The sequence below is a fragment of the Capricornis sumatraensis genome, chromosome 8, assembly GCF_032405125.1.
Source record: "Capricornis sumatraensis isolate serow.1 chromosome 8, serow.2, whole genome shotgun sequence".
Taxonomy (NCBI): Eukaryota; Metazoa; Chordata; class Mammalia; order Artiodactyla; family Bovidae; genus Capricornis; species Capricornis sumatraensis.
This window is the reverse complement of record NC_091076.1, coordinates 111,189,751-111,203,363: the sequence shown is the minus strand read 5'-3', so window position 1 is coordinate 111,203,363 and position 13,613 is coordinate 111,189,751. Positions and strand designations below refer to the sequence as shown.

Here is a 13,613-nt window from a genome sequence, read left to right as displayed (position 1 = left end):
GAATATGGGGCCCACTGACACCACTCTCTCCTTGCTTATAATCTTTTTATTTTTTCAAATTTATTTGGCTGCATTGGGTCTTAGTTGCAGCCTGCAAGATCCTTAGTTGTGGCATGCAGACTCTTAACTGTGGCCTGTGAGGTCTTAGTTCCCTCACCAGGCATTGACCTCGAGCCCCCTGCTCGGCGTCTTAGCCACTGAACCACCAGGGAAGCCCCTGTTTGCTTCTAGCCTTGGTCTGTGTTAATGGGTTTTTCCCTAGTTGTATACTTACCATTCGGTCCTACTTTTCTGCCTTTCCTATTATTTTACATTTCCTGGGTGTGTAATTTTACATATTTATTGTCATTTTAGAAAGAATTTTAAAATTGTATTTTTGTATTTCCACATCATACTGAATCTAAGTAGTCCATCTAATGCTTACTTCACTTCCCCTAACTTCATATTGCATGTTTTCCCCCAAACCTATAGACCAGTTGCAAGAAGGGCCTCCTCCAGCCCCTCCGCGGCCCCCCGCCCCCGCCCCCTCCTCGCCCCTCCCCGCCGCCCCCCGCCCATACACAATTGGTGTGAATGCAGCAGGTCTTTATTTGGGCGCATGCATTCGTCTAAAGAAGATGGGTCGGAAGCATTTCATGGAGGCCACGTGAGAGCATGTACTGAGCCAGACTCCTGCGGTTGCCTGTTCATTTCCGCCCTTCATGCTGGTTCACACTCTGCCGTTTCAGTCTGCGCACCGCACCTTTGCTTCATCCCCTCGCCGCCTGGGTTCGTCAGAGCAGGACGGACAGGGCAGCAAATCCCGGGGTTGCCACGCGTCCCCAGCAAGCACGCTCACAGGGCCGGGAGCCGCCGTGCGGTGCGGTGCGGTGCGGTGCGTCTGAGTTTCCGATCTGCCGGCCGCCAGGCCGCGGGGGGCGGTCCCAGGCCCCTCGCTCAGCCCCTGCAGGCGGCTGCTGCTGGCCAGAGCGGGAGATGCTGACACCAGGAGCGAGCAGCATCTCTGGGGCCCCGTGGGCGGGGCGCCTGCTCGCCGGGTCCCTGGCAAGGTCCCCAGCGCCAGGCGACAGAGCGGCCCGTGATGGGGGGGGGGGTTGCCGTGGGCTCTCCACCCTCACTGCGGCAGAAGCTCAGCCTGCTCACTCATCTGGGCTCCTGGTAACCCGTCTTCTCCTTCCCTGGGCCATCTCCTGTGTGAGTCCTGAGTCATCCTGGCTCGCTTTCTGCCTCCCTGGGGACTCCTTCTCCGCCGCAGAGAGTCAGGCTGGGCGTTGGCACAGCGTGTACAGCCTCTCTGCGAGTCCTCAGGGAAGGGCAAAGACGGTGGACACCCGAGCGTGTGCTCAGCGCCCCAGCGGGGCGGGGCCCTCGGGCTCTCCTCTGAGAGCCTCTCTCTCTTGTCTTTCTGCAGGGAAGTGGCATCTTGGGCACCACGGATCTCACCACCCCAGCTTCCGTGGTAAGGATTCCCCAGGGCACTGGTTACCTGGGAAACAGAGGTGTCTGTGTGGAGACTCATCCTGGGCGGCCTCTCTCCTGAGTCAAGACATCCTCGCTCACAGGGTCGCTTGGGGGCATCTGGGGTACCTCGGGCTGCGTCTTCTCTCACATGCCTCTCGCCTGGCCCTGTCCTGGCCCCCCTCTGTCTCCCCTCGGGGCCCACTCATCGCGAGGGCATCAGCATTTTCCTTGACCCAGTTCTCCCGTGTCAGAGAACACTGGCCCCAGTGAGGCCCCATGTGGTCCGAGGTCAAATTGTCTGCGGGCTTCACTGAAGCAGGGACTTGGGGGTTGGGTAGGGAAATTCTGTGAAAACGTCACACGGGAGCTTGTGCTGCAGTAGGGATGGGATGAGCGGAGGGGTCTCAGAAAAAGGTCAACACAGGGGTTTCAGGTCTCACTTTGACCCTCACGTCCTCCCCCGTCCCAGGTCCAGTCCTGCCAGCCCTCGGCATCCAGCTGAGACGCCAGCTATTTTGAGAAGCATTTTGAGCTTCCCGTCTCAACCCCAGCCCCGCCACTCCCAGCATCCTGGGGTGCCTTCCTCCTCTGATCTCTCTTGCTGGCTTCCTGGGAAGCCAGCTCTTCAAGCTAAATCTCTATTTCTTATCTCCCTTCAGATGGGAAGTTTCCTGAGGGCAGAATGTCTTTTATCCCTCAAAGTGTCATGCAGTTCGTAGATTTGCCCCAGATATTTCCTGCTGTGTCCAGGACACCACTGGGCATGGTAGGAGTCCAGGAATTCTCCCCGCTTCCTTCCCTTTCGGGTTAACTCTAATCACAAGATGTTTTGCAAATCTAGTCTTGCGGCCAGGAGCCAGCAACATGTTTTCCTTGCATACTTACCGAGGGATATTCATCAAATCCTCTTTTAATTACACACTCATAACACTGCAGAATTAAATCATGGAAAATTAAATTTCTGTCCTGGGTGTAAGAGTGCAGACCCCCAGCCTAACCGGTGCTTCTGTTCCAGGCTTTGACTACTACTTTGGGGTCCCGTACAGCCACGATATGGGCTGCACTGACACCCCCGGCTACAACCACCCCCCCTGCCCGGCGTGTCCCCGGGGCGATAGACCATCCAGGTAATTCTGGCCAAGGTGTTGGCTCTGGGCATCAGAGCAAGGGGAAGTCCCGGGGGGTTTGGTCCATCCAGAGGAGACAAGAGAAGTCGAGGAGGACTGGTAACCGCAGCAAAGAAAGGTCTCGTACCTTTAGTGCAAATTTTAAACACATTCTGTGTATGGCGGGCAAGAACACTTTCTGTGGCGATGAGGGGACAGCACTTTTTTAGTTGGAATTTTCCAGTTTCCTTGGACTGTTGAGCTCAGTGGGGGGAGGGGGTGCCACCAGGTCTCACGCGGATGGCCTCCCTCCTCTTGTCCTGGACCACGCACCTGTCCCACCAGGGGACAGAAGGAGGGAGATGGAGGAAAAGCCCGCAGGGCTCCTGGTGCGCCCCACCCCCGCCCGCAATAAGCCGCGTCCCAGCGTTGGAATGCCGCGCAGGCACTCAACAGGATGCTTTCAAAACGTTTTCAGTGAAATGGGGAAGTGCTCACAATAGAATAGTAAGTGGAAAAAGCAGGAAGCAAACCATCAACACGGGTCTGAACTACGCCTGTATTTACACCTCCAGTAGCCCCAAAGGAAATCGCCAGAAGGGCGACGATGGTTCATCCACTGCGGTTGTGCCATTAAGAGGTTTTCATTTTTCTTCCTCTCTCGTTGTATTTTTCCCATGTTCTGTAATGAGCACGCAACACGTTTCCTATCAGAAAAAGGCGATATACCGTAACCAGGTGATAAAGCCGGGCGCTCTGCCTGTTCAGAGCGTGCACTGTGGTTATTGGCAAGGTTTGCAGGTGTCTGAGCCGCTTGGGGCAAGTGAGTCTCAGGTGGCTTATGAAGAACGCAGTAGTTAGTGTAATAATGGCCATTTATTGAGACACTGTTGCATTCTAAGCTCCCTGCGTGCTGATCTGTGGTCTGTGTGCCCATGGACCGAGGCAAGTGTTTCTCCTGATTGTCCAGGGAAGGGCGCTTACCTGTCACAGTGGAGCAGTGACGGGGAGCTGGAGCGTCCACCTGGGTCTCCCTGAGTTGGGAGGGTGGGGTCCATGGGAAAAGTCAAGGCTACTGATTGGCTCTGGGACTCTGCTTGAGTATCTCCGTTTGTTTAGACCTCAATTTCTCTCCCAGCAAAATAGGAATAATAACATCCTAGCTCAAAAAAAGTTGTTAGGAGCCTCATACAGCAGCCAGGCTTGCCCAAGACGGGCACACTTCTGCTGGAAGGGAGTGGATGGAGGCATTGTATCGGTTTTACACTCAGAGGAAGTGGGAGGCTGGACAAAGCACCTGGGCCAGGCTGCTCGATGCTTTGCTTTCACGGGCATCGCCGCATCACGGCGTTTTGTCCGACTCCGTGACTACCCGGGTCGTGGGAATGAGTGCTCTACCGTCTGTGGTTTCCACACAGGAGCCTTGAGCGAGACTGCTACTCTGACATGGCCCTTCCTCTGTACGAAAACCTCAACATCGTGGAGCAGCCCGTGGACTTGAGCGCCCTTGCACAGAAGTACGCCGAGAAGGCCGCCCAGTTCATCCAGCAGGCGAGGTGAGGAGCCCTGCATCCACCCCCGTGTCCCCCATGCCCGGGTGGGCTCAGAGCCGCGGCAGAGTCCCACTGCCCAAGAAAGATGCATGCATGCCTCCTGGAAGAGACCCCGATGCTCAGAAAGACTGAGGGCAGGAGGAGAAGGGGGCGACAGAGGATGAGATGGTTGGATGGCATCACTGACTCAGTGGACATGAGTGTGAGCAATCTCCAGGAGTTGGTGAAGGACAGGGGAAGCCTGGCGTGCTGCAGTCCACGGGGTCACAAAGCGCTGGACACGACTGAGCAACAACAAATAAAGCTGGAAACCAGCCTGTCCTGGGGTCTCCTGGGTCACCTGACCCGGGCTAGCAGGGCCGCAGGTGCAGGTCCCTTCCCAGGGTCCCGCTCAGAACACACCCTAGTCATTGTCATGGGTCCTCGCTGCGGCGTGTCGCCCCCCGAGGCCAGGGCCCACTTACTGCCCTCTGTGCATTCGGAGCGTTTGTTGGGCTCGTTAGTTGGCAGGGCATACTCGCTGCCGTCACAAACTTACCCCCAACTTATTGGCTGAAACAACAGCAGTTTGTCCTCCTGCAGATCTGGAGACCAGGCATCTGAAATGCATCTCAGGGGGGCCCAAGCCCAGGTGTCAGCCGAACTCTTTCCTTCTCAAGTCTCCAGGGAGAATCGTTTCTCCTTCTTTTATTAAAAAATATTCTTTTATTTTTTTGGCTGTGCCGGGCTTAGTTGCAGAACGTGCATTCTAGCTCCCTGACCGGGTATTGAACCTGGGCCCCTGCGTTGGGAGGGTGAAGTCTCAGCCCCCGGATCGCCTGGGACGTCCCGAGGATCGGTTCTTGTGTTTCCCAGCTTCTGGTGGCTGTCGACATTTCTTGGCTCTGGTTCCATCATTCTGTTTTTTTTTTTCTGGCCACACCAAGGGGCTTGCAGGATCTTAGTTCCCCTACTAGGGATGGAACCCAGACCCTGGGCAGTGGAAATGTGGTGTGCTGACCACTGGACCACCAGGGAGTTCCTGGCCCCTTCCTTCTGGTCTCTGCCTCTGTGGTCTTCTTGCCCTCTCCTCTTCTGTAGTCAAGGACCTCCGCCTGCCTCCCTCTTAGGAGGACATGTGTGATTATGCTTAGGGTCTACTGGGCTTCTCTGGTGGCTTAGACAGTAAAAAATCTGCCTGCAATGAGGGAGACCTGGGTTTGATCCCCTCATCAACAAGATCCCCTGGAGAAGGGAAAGGCTGCCCACTCCAGTGTTCTTGCCTGCAGAATCCCCATGGACAGAGGAGCCTGGCTGGCTACAGTCCATAGAGTCGCAAAGAGTCAGACATGACTGAAGCGACTAACACTCTCACACTTAGGGTCTACTAAGTCTAAGAAAAGCCTCTGATCTCACGACCCTTAGCTTCATTGCATCTTCAAAGTGCCCTTGGTTGTACAAGGTAACAGAGATTCTAGGAATTAGACCCTGGATATCTTTGAGGGCCAGTATTCAATGGGTCCGTTTCGCTTGATCACACCACCTGCTTGGGACCCAGATTCTAAGGGCAGCGCCTTAAGCTTTAGAGATGGCGTCTTACGCGTTTTTCAGGCCTTTCTGAGAAACACTGCTTCGCTGATCTGCTTGTTTCTGTATTTTTCAGACGGTTGGTATGAAAAGGGAAAAGCCCTTTCTCCCACCCGGGCACCGTGTTGGCTTCCCGGTGCCCTGGGGTGGGCGGCCAGTTCGTGGCTGGTGGGGCCCGTCCCCCGCTGCGTTCGCAGTGGGGTCTCAGTGCTCCTGGGGGATTTGGGGGAGCCGCTGCTGGCTGAGGGCTGACGGAGGCACTGAAGAGGGTGCGGTGCTGTTCGAACCAGTTAACTGACCAGTTGAAAGACAAGCACGTCAGCAAACAAACTCTTGGTTGTAGGAGAGAGGCCGAGCATGTGCGAGTTTATTAATTCGTTATTGAGTGAAAAGTCACATGAATCCTGTTGGCTTTTAACTTGGTGGAGAATAATCCTCAGGCACCTGGTGTCTGTAGGACTTGACCTGCGAGGTCACCCGTGGTTTCTGAAGAGTCAGCACACACCAGGCCCCATCTGTGTTCCTTTCTCCTCCGTGACCCTGACCCACCTGGACTTGTTTGTCAAATCCACTGTGGGGGGCGGGGTCACTGGACTGTGGCTTCCTGCCCGTGCTCAGCAAGGGTCTCACCCCAGGACTTTGAACGTTTTTCCTTGGGTCTTTACTTGAATTTAGATTCCTGACCTAGCAGGAATGCTGAAGGCTGATTCTTTCTTGTTGTTTTTAAATGAAAGTGTAATTTACAGTGTCGTGTTAATTTTTACTGTGTAGCAAAGTGTCTCCGTTGTACATTCTTTTTTATATTCTTTTCCATCCTAGTTTATCACAGGATATTGACTACAGTTCCCTATAGTCATACGGAACCGTGTAGTCATGGCTAATCGGTAGCACCTTCTTGTTTATCCACCTACTTATAGTAACTTGTATCTGCTAATCCCCGAATCCCTGCCCTCCTTCTCCACCCCCAGCCCCGCCAGCCTGGGCAACAACACATCTGTTCTCTGTCTGTGAATCTGCTTCTGTTTCTTAGATAAGTTCATTGGTATTATATTGTAGATTCCACATGTAAGAGATGTTCTTTGTTGTTCAGACGCTAAGTCACGTCTGACTCTTTGTGACCCCATGGACTGTACCTGCCAGGCCCCTCTGTCCATGGGATTCTCCAGGCAAGAGTACTGGAGTGGGGTTGCCATTTCCTTCTCTGGGGGATCTTAGAGGCTCCCGTTTATTCAGTACTTACTCTGGGCAGTCAATACTCACAGCTCTGCCAGGGAGGCTTGGCTCTCCCCACTGAGCTGACAACCGAGGTTAAGTGAACGGCCCAGGGTCATCCATACACCTCTAGAAACTTTTCGTCTTCCCAAACTGAAACCCTGTCCCCATTAAACACCAGCTCCCAGTCTTCCCTTCCCCGCAGCCCCCGACAACCACCATTCTGCTTCCTGTCTGTCTGAAGCTGACCGCTCCGGGTACCTCCTGTGAGTGGAATCTGGCCGTGCTTGACCTTGGGCGATGGCTCATTTCACGTGGCATAATGTCTGCAAGGCTCATCCCTTGCATGTGAGATGCTGCATTCTTTCATTTCATTTTCATGGGTCGAAATAGCCACACATGGTGTGGCTAGGGCATTGGACAATGAAACTATGGAAATGTAGCAAGGAAATTGTTGACTTTTTAAAAGATTTATTTTTGGGGGGCATAATCGCTTTACAATATTGTATCAGCTTCTTCTGTACAGCAAAGTGAATCAGCTATACCTATAGGCATATCTTCTCCTTTCTGGATTTCCTTCCCATGTAGGTCACCGCAGAATGCCAAGTAGCGTTCCCTGGGCTATACAGTAGGTTCTCCTTAGTTGTCTATTTTTTTTTTAAAGTATTTATCTCTTGTTAATCACTCAATTGTCTCCAACTCTTTGCGACCCCATGAACTATAGCTCGCCAGGTTCCTCTGTCCATGGAATTATCCAGGCAAGAATACTGGAGTGGGCGCCATTCCTTTCTCCAGGGGGTCTTCCCAACCCAGGGATTGAACTCATTTCTCTTATGTGTCCTGTATTGGCAGGTGGGTTCTTTACCACTGGTGCCACCTGGGAAGTCATCTGTTTAATACATAGTATAAAAAAGAAATTGTTGATTAAAATGGGGAAGAGGAGGTCCGAATCCAGGATGTCTGTCCTTCAAAGAGAGCTGAGTCCACCCAGTCCCAATCGGAGGACCCCAGGAGTCGGGATGCAGGGGGTCTCCAGGTTTGAGGCAGAGCTGAGCCTGGGGGGACTCAGAGAATGTGACGTGGTGGGGGGTGTGAACCGAGGTGAGCTGGGAAAGCTCAGGCCCGTTTGAAAGTTCAGTGCCAGGTTCAGTTCAGTTCAGTCACTCAGTTGTGTCCGACTCTTCGCGACCCCATGAACCGCAGCACGCCAGGCCTCCCTGTCCATCACGAACTCTCAGAGTTTACTGAAACTCATGTCCATAGCATTGGTGATGCCATCCAACCATCTCATCCTCTGTCGTCCCCTTCTCTTCCCACCTTCAATCTTTCCCAGCATCAGGGTCTTTTCCAGTGAGTCAGCTCTTTGCATCAGGTGGCCAAAGTATTGGAGTTTCAGCTTCGGCAGCACTCCTTCCAATGAATATTCAGGGTTGATCTCCTTTAGGATGGACTGGTGGATCTCCTTGCAGTCCAAGGGACTCTCAAGAGTCTTCTCCAGCACCACAGTTCAAAAGCATCAGTTCTTTGGTGCTCAGCCTTCTTTATGGTCCAGCCGGTGACAGAACAGCCACGCCTCTATCCCTCTGAGAGCCTGCCTGAGGCCTCCCCGCCCCTCGCAGTGTCCTCTGAAAGCCCATCCCTCCACAGGCATGGGCTGTGTGAAGGGCTCCCCGAGGGTCCCTGCTGCTGCCCTTGACCCTGCCCCCGCCCCGGGAATGCAGGTGGGGGTGGGCAGGAAGCAGAGCCCCCGAGGACCCTACAGGATCAGCAGAGGGGCGGCCGGACGCCAGGCCTCCAGCAGGACCGTGGTCTGGACGTTGCTGGCTGTGTCCTTGGAATTCCCTGTGGTCACCTTGACTCATCCGTTCACCCCCGAGAAAGGCCCGAGGCTGGGAATAGACACGGTGGCCCGGATGCCCTGATGGAGCAGACAAAGCCTGGAAGCATGTGTGTGTTGGGCGTTAGCATGAGCAGCTCAGGGCTGGCACACTGCTCCCAGCCAGGTCTGGATCTGAACCTGAATGCCGTTGCTTATGAACCTCGGGTCTCTCAGTCTCCCTGAGCCCCTGACACTTCATCTGGAAAAGGGAACTTGGGCGTTCTCACGAGGGTGAATTCAGGCTCCGTGAGTCAGTTTTGCAATGTGTTAAAGGGCGGTTACGATGAGGACAGTGACTCGCAGACTCTCACCCGCTAACCAGATCACGTGCCCGTTGTCTTTGGAGGTTGTAGACAGGTGTGTGCTTCCTGGGCCCCAGGGGTTCCGGGCTCTCCGCTGGGCCCCGGGGCCCTTCTGCGGGGTCATGGTCCGGCTCTCTCATTTCAGCACCAGCGGGAGACCCTTCCTGCTGTACGTGGCCCTGGCCCACATGCACGTGCCCCTGGCCAGGACGCCGCCATCAGCAGGATCCAGGGGTCAAAGGCCATATAGCGCGAGCCTGCAGGAGATGGACCACCTTGTGGGCCGGATCAAGGACGCAGTTGACCTCGCGGGGAAAAACACGTTCCTCTGGTTTACAGGTGAATAGAAAACCACAGCCAGCCCCCCTCGGGTCTAATGGGTAAGCCTGCACGCACCCCAGGGGAGCAGCATCTCAGCAAGTGACCCTCTGCACCGTGGCAGGGGGCTTGCCCTGAGCGTGGGGCCCCACTGGTGTTCACGGGCCTGTGTGTGTGGGTCCCTGAGGCCGCACCCCCGGACAGGCTTGCACGGAGAGCTCGGTTCCCCTGCAGCCCCTTGGGTGCTGGTCAGCGTCACATGGGTACTGCTCCTAATTGTTAACGAGAGACTTTGATGTCACGAGCCTGTGTCCCCCTGGGCAGTCCTTGAAAGCCCGCTTCACTGCCCTCCTCAGCCCAGACGTTACCATCGGGCACAGCTCACATCTCCTGGCTGATCAGACCTGCATGGTGGGCTGTTCCGAGGACCCACTCAGGAACGGTGGGTCGGGGGTCCCTGTCTGGCGCGAGGGCTGTGGACACTGGTGTTTGAACCTCTGTGTTGGGAAAGTTCCGTTAGCCCCTCTGAGCCCCTCTTTCCTCCTTGGCAGAGTCGAGCCTCTTCCAACACAGGTTGGAGGGTCAGGAGGTGCCGTGTGGGAGGCACTGGGGCACCACAGGTGCTCAGGAAGGAGTTGCTGGGGACATCCCTGGTGGCCCAGTGGTTAGGACTCTACACTCCCAATGTAGGGGGGTCAGGGAACTAAGGCCTCACAGGCTGTGTGGCTAAAACACAAACAGCAAGCAGTTGCTGAGTTGAAGACGCTGGTAAGGGGACTGCTGAGTCCTTAGCCAGAAGCCAGGGCTCCAGCGTGGGGCGAGCTCGGGGTGGGGACAGCCCACGTCTCTGTGGGCTGTGGGAGGCAGACGCCCTCCCCCCAGAAGGTGGTCCTCCAAGTTCGTGGTCGCACTTGTTTTCACAAGTCCTTTCTCCAGGCGGTGCCAGGACAGGGGTGTGGGGCCACGGTTGGCAGTGTCCTGCAGTGCCCTGACTCTGTGTTGCCTTTCTTGGTTTCTAGGGGACAATGGCCCGTGGGCTCAGAAGTGCGAGCTGGCCGGGAGTGTAGGGCCCTTCACCGGATCGTGGCAAGCTCGTCAAGGTATGGTCTCCACCGGGGGTGGGGACAAGAGACACAGCCTCTGGGAGGACCGATTCTTCTCCTGGCCTTGGGCATCTTTGTGACACAGGAGTAGATTACTCACAGCCACCAGCTCCCAGAAAAGAAACAGTTTGGGGCGGAGAAAGTTGGTGTGCGTTCGGTCATCCCTTCCTTTCCTCCAGGGCGTCAGCCCTGCCCCCAGAGGCCAGGATGAAGACCGTCCAGCAAACACGCTTGCCTTTGTCTTCATCCTGGTGACCTTGCTCTTTCCTCGTGCTTTCTTTTCTTTCCTGTTTACAGTCATCCCTTCATCCATGATCCGCACTGCCTCTCTTTATTTAAACATCCTTCACTCTCAGCTCAGCACCCATTTGCTCCGGGATGGTCTCCCCACAGGGACCTCACCCTCTGAAAGGACCTCACCCTCTGAAAGGCCGTCCTGCAGGGGATAATTCGACAGTACGGCTTAAACCATATGCATGACTGATGGTGCTTTAATTCCTCCTTAAAGAACTTGTTTTCAAGAAATAGTTAGCCAAGTGCGCAATGATGTATGTAAAACAGTGCTCACTGCTGCAGATTTAAACAAACAAACACACACATAACCCAAGTGTCCAGCAAGACAGGAGTGCTCCAAGAAATTATGGTCCGTGCATCTCAAGAAACATGCAGGAGCCACTGAAAATGGTGCCTATGACTCACCTGGAAACAGTTACATAAAATACTTTCCAGTGAATAATGCAGGTCACAAAACCGTATGTAAAGTATGATCTTACCGTATAATACTAAGTATGCGTGGTCTCAGAAAAGTCGTGACAGAGGCAACAAAAACCGAGGCAGTGGTTACCTCTGGGTGGTGGAGGAAGTGTTTTTAAAAAGTAATTTTCTGCGTGTGCTTGTTTCTGTCTGTGCTGGGTCTTTGTTGCTGAGCAAGCTTTCTCTGGCTGCAGTACGCGACCTTCTCACCACTGGCAGAGTGGGCTCCAAGTCACACGGGCTCCAGAGCGCAGACTGGGTAGTTGGGACGCACGGGCTCTGTTGCTCCAAGGCCTGTGGGACCTTCCCGGACCAGGGATCGAACCTGTGTCTCCTGCATTGGCAGGCAGATTCTTTACCACTGAGCCACCTGGGAAGGCCAAGGAAGGGTTTAAGTGTAGTTTTCCCTACCTTCATTTGTCAAATAAATTGGTATTATTTTATAATACCAAATATAATATTTATTAACATTAATATCTTATTTTATAATAAATAGACTTTATAAAATTAAAAATTATAAAATTTTAGAAAGTATCTGTGTCCAAGGGGTTCAGAGGTGGGCTTGGCAAGATTATCCTCTGGGGCTGGGTTCGCCCTGTCGTCCTACTGGCTGGCTGGCCTGACCCGTGGCCCCCAGCTGTCTCCAGGTCAGAGGTCATAAACCCCCTTTCACATTAGTCTGGCAGGAAGTTCATAGCTACCTAGAAGCTGGAACATCCCTGTGTCCCATGGCCAGTGGTGAGAAGGAAAGGCTTTGGTCTGGCGTCCCTGGCTCAGATCCCTTGAGAACTTTACAGGTGAGTGGCTGCTGGGCCCTCAGCATGCCTCCTGTCTGGACACGAGTGGTGGGAGTCAGGAGAACTGGGTGGCGCCTCCTCCAACCTGTGCAGTGACCAGGTGCCTTCATGCATGACTCGCGTTGGCCCCGCCTGTTCAGGAGTGCTGGACAGCTGGACCAGGAAGAAGTGCCACACCCAGACTGGTGGAAGTGGGTCCGGTAGCTGCAGCCATGGTGTGTGTCAGTAGCCCCGTCGTGTCTGACTCTCTGCGACCCCATGGCCGGTAGCCTGCCAGGCTCCTCTGTCCATCGGATTCTCCAGGCAAGAATACTTCAGCGGGTTGCTGTTTCCTTCTCCAGCAGGTCTTCCTGACCCGGGGTTTGAACCCAGGCCTCCTATGCTGCAGGCAGTCTTTAATCTGCAGCCGTCACCTCGAGAAATACAGTGCCAGCCCGAGTGGTTTTCTGCACTCACTGGTTGCAGCTCCTCTTCTCTGCACCTGGCGAGCCCTCGGGCCAGGTTCCATCCTCAGTACTCAGTTAGAGGGGCCTGGGATCACTTTTACTCTCCAGGGTGAAAATTCTGAAGGCTTGGAGGCCAAGGCTGAGGGGACACACCTGTCAGGAGGGGGCCCCTCTCTGGGGAGCTTTCTGTTCCCTAAGAAGGGGACCTCTGACCTCCTATCTGAGGACCTGTCTCATCTTGTCTCTTAGGAGGCAGCTGTAAATTAGTGAACCAGGCTTGCAAATATGCTGTAGGGAAGAGAGAGGAGGAACATTTAAGTGCAAACAGAAGAGACACGAGAGTCCAGCGCAGTGTGGAGCGGACTCGGAATCATCACTAGAGCAAGCTGTGCGCGCCAAGTCACTTCAGTCGTGTGGGCTCCTTGTGACCCCGTGGGCTGCAGCCCGCCAGGCCCCTCTGTCCATGGGATTCTCCAGGCAAGAGGTTGGAGTGGGCTGCCGTGCCTTCCTGCGGGGACCTTCCCCATGCAGGAACCAAGCCCACGCCTGCTGCTTTGGCTGGCCAGTTCCTGACCACTGAGCCGCCGGGGAGGGTCCGCCCATCCATGAGTGGATGGGGAAGACGCGGTGTGTATGGATATGCACACTGCCCGGCACGTGAGCGGGCGGTGGGGCCGGGCGCCTCTGCTTTTCTTGGGGGGTCACGCAGGCGCCCCTGCCCCGACCTCGACCTCCGCATCGGCTCCCCGCCACGCTGGCGGCAGCTGTCTCCCTCCCCTCTGCCCGGGACGCTATGGGGGGTCCGGGGGGCCCTGGGGGCCAGGCAGGGCCCAGAGGACGGGGAGTGGCCGGGGCCCCGGGGGCAGGTCTTCAGACAGGTGCCTGTGCGTCCTGCTGGGAGCGCGCCCGGCCCGAGGGTCAGTGAAACCGAGAAGACGGGCCATGTTTTCACAGCGGAGCGGGACAAACAGTACCGGGAGCGCCGCCCCGCTCCCCCCGCCGCCAGCCCGGACGGCAGGCCGCGCGCTGGCGCCCCCTCCCCATCCTCCCTTCCTCTCCTGGCCCGGGCGGTGCTCAGCTGATGGGATGAGGCAGCGTCTCCTGGAGCGGCGTTGCG

General features: G+C 55.4%; 1 protein-coding gene across 1 annotated transcript in view; it reads left to right on the top strand.

Moving 5' to 3' along the window:
* The window catches only part of ARSG (arylsulfatase G), a 101,410-nt gene that overhangs the window by 70,079 nt on the left and 17,718 nt on the right, over window positions 1–13,613 (top strand). The window contains exons 4-8 of the mRNA XM_068978939.1: window positions 1,412–1,459; window positions 2,477–2,588; window positions 3,986–4,123; window positions 9,225–9,418; window positions 10,417–10,497. Coding sequence (XP_068835040.1) covers window positions 1,412–1,459; window positions 2,477–2,588; window positions 3,986–4,123; window positions 9,225–9,418; window positions 10,417–10,497 — 573 coding nt within the window. The remainder of the gene's footprint in view (window positions 1–1,411; window positions 1,460–2,476; window positions 2,589–3,985; window positions 4,124–9,224; window positions 9,419–10,416; window positions 10,498–13,613) is intronic.